We start from the raw sequence: 7,317 nt of genomic DNA, 5'->3' as shown, positions 1-7,317 counted from the left end.
TTGCTTCTAAAACATGAATATTCCAAAAAATTTAAGTAGGTTTGTGGTTTTGTATTTACAGTCTTGGTAGTCAACTTTACAATTTAGATCTTAGATAGCACAAATGCATAGCTATCACCAGGCCATAGTATTGGGCCCAATTTTGCAGTAATTTGTTTTATTTTGGTGGTTTCTTTTTTTCCCCCTTTTTAGCTGTATAACTCCAAAGAGATGTTAATAGTGGCTACATTATAGCCAGCCTATTTATGATATATCGATTTTATATTGTACTGCACAGATGCATCTTTAAAAGCTCATCCATCTGCATTGCATTATTGTTTCCACTGTTTACACCGAGTGATTGTCATTCGGGTAAAGTTCTCCTTTATTTGAACTAAGCTCCTTGCCAGGTGGGAGAAAGATCCTGTGAGGGTGAGGGGGGTTGGTAGCAGTGGGAGTGGGGGATGAGGAGGGTGGAGTGGGGGCAGCAGAATTCCTGCCTGCTGTATCTCTGTGTACCCTCAACACACAGCATAGAGCCTGGCACCTAGGAAGCAGGCATTCAAGAAACATTTATTGAATGAATGGGTGGATGAAGAAACGAATGGTTTTGAATTGTCTGGAAGACTTTCTTTACTCTAGCAATCCAATCCAGTAGGTTTCTGGAATGTGTACAATGAAAATGAAATTTTAGGATCCCCCAAATTATAGAACCTCTCTTATTGGTTGTAAAAAAAATGTAAAATCCATAAAATACGGAGCCCTTGGAAACATGGAATCATTTAGAAAAATTAAGTCACCTTAGAGGTGAGATGACAAAAAAGAGGAAATTCAAGGGTCATTTCCTTATTCACCAAATCCTGGAGGGAACTAACAAGGCACACAGACAGGTTGGCCATCCACACCAAATTAGACTCTTGGCAATGGTGTCCATTCTGAGAAGTGGAACTTTTGAATATTTCAATACAAATTTAGCCAGAGGTATACTTGGAAACAGTAAAAGCAACTAATTAAGAGCTAGAATCAAAGGGAATTACCATTTGCCATTGTAGGTTCAGACATCTAGATCTGTTACAGGCAGGGCCCTGGGAACTGCATTCTGTTGGCTGGAACCGTTTGTGCTGTAGCTCACACCCTTTAGAAGCTGAATGTGACATGAAAGGGAAATAGTAAAATCCAGCTGAAGGAGATAAAAATGAAAATCTTAAAATAAAAAAATAAAATATGTTTGAAAGCATTTGAACGGATAAAGCAAAACAATATGGTCAGTGGAGATGAAAATACATTAATAAAACTCAAACTTTTTATGATTACAGTAGGAAATAAAGCTTCAAAGTATATGGTGTATTATGTTTTTAGATGAAATAGTCTTGACATTCAAATGATTTGGTCTTAAAACCTAAAGTAAATAAAGAATGAATCTAAGAAACATAAGAATAAAGAATTAAATCACAATTTTTAAGGAAAATATTTTAAGAATTTGAGTTCTTCCAGGAGGCCTTATTATGGAACTAAATGAATGTTAAAGTAGCTTTCTTTAAGATTAATGAGTGAATTTTTCTAAGGACACTAGCATTTTATAGGAGTGGCTTTACTTTAAGGAGAATAATAACAAACACACAAGTGAAATTACTATGACGATAGCTCTAGTCATATGGTTAAGCCTAAAAACTAATTTAAAGAGAATATCTGTTAATTTGTCTTCATAATAACTTTCCAATATACTTACTTCTGTATTCTGTATTTATAATTATACCACAAGAAAAATTTTTCAAATTTATATGTAAGCAATTCAATGACAAGGTGATATCCAAGAGCTTTCTCTGACTTCAACTGTTGTAATACTCTAGTTCTTCTTGTGAGAAATGTAAAATTTCTGTACATTAAACTTTCTTGTAGACCATTTCAGCCACCATTTTCAACTTTGAGCTAGTGGATTTAAACAGGAATTCTGATCTCTAATCAAAGAATGAACATGTTAGCTTCTCACTCTAGATATTCATATTCAGAGATTTAAAATTGTTAAGGACATTTTTTTTCCTGAATTCCCTTTACATCTATGTATGTATACAATTATTTTCTATTGTTTAAAAAAAGTATTTTGCACCAGTGGTTATTAATCCAAACAATTTGGATTAACGTAACTTCTAATTGAAAGCCTAGTGCAGGAATTGTTAATAGTGACCAACAATATACTATTAGTCATTTTAAAGCTTTAAAAGTAAGTTATCAGGATCCACTTCAATCTCCACATGATAATAAAGGATTATTATGTGCAGTAACCTATTTATGAAAAGGAAACAGTGTGCTTCTTTCAGATGCCATCACTTGCTTTAATAAGGAATTGAAAAGCTGGACTACTTTATATGCAGATCACCATCCCAGTTGCATAAGGATTTACAATAGACAAAACAAAACTATTTTTTGTTGTAAAGAAGGGCTGTTTGTTTAAATCACACAATAATGTTTGCATCTCAAATTATTTACAGGCTAATAAGGCTTCATAAATGTTATATAGACTTGATTAGCTAAAATCATTTTAATGCTAAGAACAAAATGAAAGGCTTGCTCAAGCTGACAAGGAAATTTTCAAGTAAAATATGCCTAAAGAAGGCAAAAAGAGAAAAAGAAGTTTACTTTCATGGTTTAGGTAACTACTAATTGATTTGGAGATGCAAATAGTACATGATTTGGTAGCACCCCATTAATGCTTCAATTAAACTCAGGAGGAAAATGCTGCTTTGTCATAAAATGTGAAAATTGAGAATTCTGAGTCTAACTTTAATCCTAAAAGAAATAGAAAGTAATGTGTACATTTTTATCTTCTGCCTTGAATTTGCAGAGAACTTATTTGGGAAGTTTTAATCTCACCTTTGAAGTCTTCCTTCAAGGTATTTAATGGCTCATATGTCTTTGTTAAATGAGGTGTGTGGCGGCCTCTACTGGTGTGTGTTTATAGAAAATGTTTCAGTAGGCAGAAAAAATATTAATTTCAATTAAAAAGTTAGAAATACAGACTCTTTCATTTAAATATATAAAAATATCTAATGCAGAAAAATATATTACAAGTTGTGTAATGTATTCTTAATTAGGAAAATAATCTAAAACACTGACCATGTTAGTGTAAAATAATGACTTATGGAAGGGCATTAATTGTTCAATTCACTCTGATATTGGGTTAAATATACTTTATTAATGAATCACTAATCCCAACTGAGGTGGCTTATTACCTCTAGTCCACTGTTAAATCCCCTTAGTTGACTTAAATAAAATCACTTAAAACAAACCCAGAGGAAACCAAATATTTTACAGTTAAGTCTTTAAAGTTCTAAACTAGAATCATTTCATGACAGGCTGGTTTCTATAACTCAAGCAAACTGTACGTTGACTTAATATAGCTGACATATAGATCTATTTTACAGTGTTTTCATTTTAAAAATACAACACATTAAAATATGTTCAATTTATCAAAGCTAAAAGCAACATTTAAGTAATGTACTTAAAGTGCGAAGGCACTTTAACACAAAGAAGTGATGCCCAGTGGCTATACTTGGTAACTGAAGATGGAAACACCAAATATCATTATTTACAAAAGAAGTTATAGTTCCAAAAGATCTTTGGAGATCTTCTAAAAATACACTAATTATCCATTTTCATTTGAAAAGTCTGCCTATTCTTCGTTATTAACTATAATCTCCTCTTTCCACTCCCACACTGGAAAAAAGAAGAAAATAGAAACAAAACCATAAACAAAATATATGAAAAATGCATTGTAGAAACATTCATGTCCACTGATGGTTCCTAAGAAGAAAAGGGGGGAAAGTGGGGGAAGAGTGAGAAAGAAATAATTTAAAGGAAAACTTGCAAAAGCAATACCATTGCTTCACCCCATCTCCTAAACATTATCAAAGTCCCCATTAACTCTGGGAAAGGGAGAACACAAACAAACACAAAAGCAAATGCAGTGCTTCCGACAGTTTGGAGCAGCATCCTTTGATGCCATAGGGTTGTCAATGATTTCCCTTCACAGCTGACTGATTGCAGTTTGTTTTTCCAGAACTTCGAGGTAGTCTGGTTCTGATTGCGGCTTAGCTTGCAGTAAAGGGTGGTCGGGCTTTGACTGCCCGACAAAGCATTTTCTGGGAGTTCCATATAAAACGGTTTTATTGATTCTGTCTTGGTTTTGGCGTCGAGATTCATATGAAGGGGCAAACTGCCTTTTAGGTAAGGTACAAAAGTTATAATGGACTAGGCCTGCGCTGGGGAGTTCCTTGACTCGCTCAGCAATATTTTGATAGAGCATCTCAGGCTCTCTTGGTGTGGCCTGCTTTTCCAGCAATTCGGTGGCACTTATTGTGTAAGCAAGTGTGGCTGGCTCTTCTTTTTTCTCCTCCAGGTTGCCATAGTTGAACTCTTGCAGATTTCGGTAATAGGCTACTGGGTCTCCCTCTTTCTGCATGTAAATGGGGTTTTGGCACATCTGCCCCACAGGTGGGGGAATATAGTTGTAGACATGGCCATCTGTTTTATCATGAGTCTCAGTGTTGTATGACCCATACTGTAATTGGAAGGAACTTACATCTAAGTTGTTGGCACTCCTGGGAACACTTGGCACTCCCTTTCTGCGTTTCAGGACAAAGACAAACAAACCAGCCCCAAAACAGACAGATAGGATGAAAACAACAAGCAATCCTAAAATTAAGACAGACAGTGGTACTTCTGTGTGTAGTTCAGGATAGGAACTAGGAGACACACTAAGTGACCGAGGAGTGTCTGTGTTGTGATTCATTGACAAAATGGTCCCATCTGACAAGTTTGGGCTATCTGGACAAATGGCCTCCCTTCCCAGAAATTTCAGTATCTCCCCTGCATGCTTGGCAGGAGACTCACAAGTCACCTCATTGATGATGACTGGGGAATTGGCATGTTCTGTCCAGTCCTTCAGCCCCATGATGTCACAGGTGCAGTCCCATGGGTTCTCTTGCAGATCTATTTGTATAAAAGCTGGAAGCTGATCCAGAACCCCTTTCACAGGCAGGTGTGAAAAATGGTTGTTTCTCAGATTCAGCCTGGTGAGGGCTGTGCCCCCAAATATGTTATCTGGTAAGGACCGGAGCAGGTTATTATTCAGGAACAGGAGCTGTAAGTTAATCAAAGCATCAAAGGTCAGCGGCTTAATTTCTTTAATGACATTGTACTCTAAATAGAGATATTGCAAGCTGTGCAGTCCATCAAACATAGAAGGATACAGCACTTCAAGGTAATTACCATTCAGATAAAGTCTGCGTAAACTGGTCAGGTTTGTGAAGGCACCTTCCTGAATGACTGCAATTCTGTTGTTTCCTAAGTGCAACAAATCCAAAGAACTGTATTCTAAGAGGTCATTCTTATAGACAGTTTGAAGATAATTTCCTGTTAGGTAGAGTTTCTTTGGACTGGTAGGTTTGGGCTGTAGGTCAGAGATATTAGTGAACTTCCTTTCTTGGCAGTTAACATTTAGACCATTGTCTGAGCTCTGAGAGGTGCAGACACAGCTACTGGGGCAAGTGAGGGGCACAGGGGACTTGGTTTGGTATACCATGATTGGCCCAAAACTCTGCCTGTCCTTTGACACAGTTACTCTGGGAGTAGGACGATTTCTCATTTTGGGTGGCCGGCTGGCTTTAGGAGCCCTGGTTGGGTTGAGAGCAGGATTCATTGTAGGCGACAGCCTTTGCACATGTGTATCAGGGTGGCTGCCTCTCTGACTAGAGTCACCAATGCTTTTTCTGGGACAGAGGTCTTGCCTGGTCAGTTGGGTCACATCTTTCCCATGCAACCTGAAAGGAGTTTCACAGACAATTTCCCCCACGAAAACAGTTATGGTGTCCAGCCAAGCCTTGAGAGGAAGTAAATCACAAGTGCAATTCCATGGGTTTTCCTCCAGCTGAATCTCCATGATCCCTCCGATATGTTCAAGGACACCAGCAAAAGGCATTACTTTCAGCCTGTTTCCCCTCAAGTCTAAGTGGGTCAGCAGGACAAAGCGAAACACATTGCTGGGCAGCGACAGCAGAAGGTTGTCATTCAGGATGAGCACTTTGAGTTTATTAAGTTTGCTGAATGCCCCAGCCTCAATGGCACTGATGTAATTGTAGTCAGCCTGGAGGTACTCCAGGCTCTCCAGGCCCAGGAATGTGTCCTCCCGCAATACCTCCAGCTTGTTGTTATTGAGGTGCAGTCTCTTGAGGGTTTTCAGGCCGCTGAATGCCCCTGTTCGGATCTCCTGCAGTCCGTTGTTACCTAGGTGAAGAGTCACCGCGTTGGAGTAATTGACAAATTCATTGGGATACAATCTCGTCAGGAGGTTTCCATTGAGAAAAAGCTGATAGATTCGATACTGGGGGGGCTGGAGCAGGCTGACAGTTGTAAATCCTTTGTTTTCACAGTTAATATTCAGTACATTTTCCTTCTCTTCGCACAGGCAGCGGATCTTGCAAATGTCTTTGGCAGTTTTGCGACTCTCCGTCTGTAAGATCCCAGCCACTGTTAACACACTGAGGAACCAAACGCCGCTCAGCATCTTTAGGCACCTTCAGTGTCAGCTCAGGTACCTACAGGCAAACCTTAAGTGGGGGGCAGGGGGAGGAAGCGGGATGCAGAGAAGGAAGATTAAAATGGCAAAGCAAGAGGGCGGAGTGGGAGGGAGGGTGAATGAGGGGGTGGGCAACACAGCAGAATGAAATCACTGCTTTCTCAAAGCGGTTTCTTCTCTCCTTTCCCTGCCCACTCCCCCAGCCCACCCACACACTTGTTCCCGAACACACATGCTTGCACCTGATTTCCCGGCGGGTCGAAGCCAGCCGCGGAGTCATTAGTAATGACTTGTCCTACTAAATCTAGCCCACCTCCTCCTCCCCTGGGGTATCTCTAAGACATTTCGGGCGGCTCCCGCGTTTGGGGCTGGAGAAATGGCTTTACTTCTTTTTTTTTTTTTTTTAACTGCGCAAAAAGGGGGGTGGGAAAATCAGGAATCGGGGATGGCGGCGGGGGTGGAGATGGGAGAGCAGAGACAGCTCATGGAGAGGGGTACTCACACATCAGGAGAAGACGGGACCCCCCTCCTCTGCAGTCCACCAGGAGTTTAGCATCTTCAGGAAGAGAGGGAGAGCAAGGTAAAAGAAGACGCCACTTCCAGAGGGGATGCCCAGCTTTTTGTTGGCTGCTTTAATTTTGTTGGGGGAAGGGTGTGCATAAATTAAAAATCCTGCGGGCGGCAGAAGAGGAAGACCAAGGTTTGAGCCCCAGAGAAGCTGCGCTGCCAGTGCCCTGGGTGCAATTGCGTAGGGAGGTCCAGGA

General features: G+C 39.9%; 1 protein-coding gene across 1 annotated transcript; it reads right to left on the bottom strand.

Moving 5' to 3' along the window:
* Nucleotides 1-4,003: 4,003 nt before the first annotated feature.
* On the bottom strand, nt 4,004-7,087 carry SLITRK2 (SLIT and NTRK like family member 2; the record flags this gene model as incomplete). Its single annotated transcript, XM_081278162.1, has 2 exons — nt 7,056-7,087; nt 4,004-6,584 (listed from the first exon to the last, which is right to left on the bottom strand). Exon 2 carries the CDS (start codon nt 6,539-6,541, stop codon nt 4,004-4,006), a length of 2,538 nt encoding a protein of 845 aa, XP_081134288.1. The 5' UTR covers nt 6,542-6,584; nt 7,056-7,087.
* Between the last annotated feature and the right edge of the window lie 230 nt (nt 7,088-7,317).

The sequence above is a fragment of the Spermophilus citellus genome (genome assembly GCF_964194105.1).
Source record: "Spermophilus citellus genome assembly, chromosome: X".
NCBI classification, from domain to species: Eukaryota; Metazoa; Chordata; class Mammalia; order Rodentia; family Sciuridae; genus Spermophilus; species Spermophilus citellus.
The sequence above is the reverse complement of the archived record's forward strand: the minus strand, read 5'-3'. Positions and strand labels throughout refer to the sequence as shown.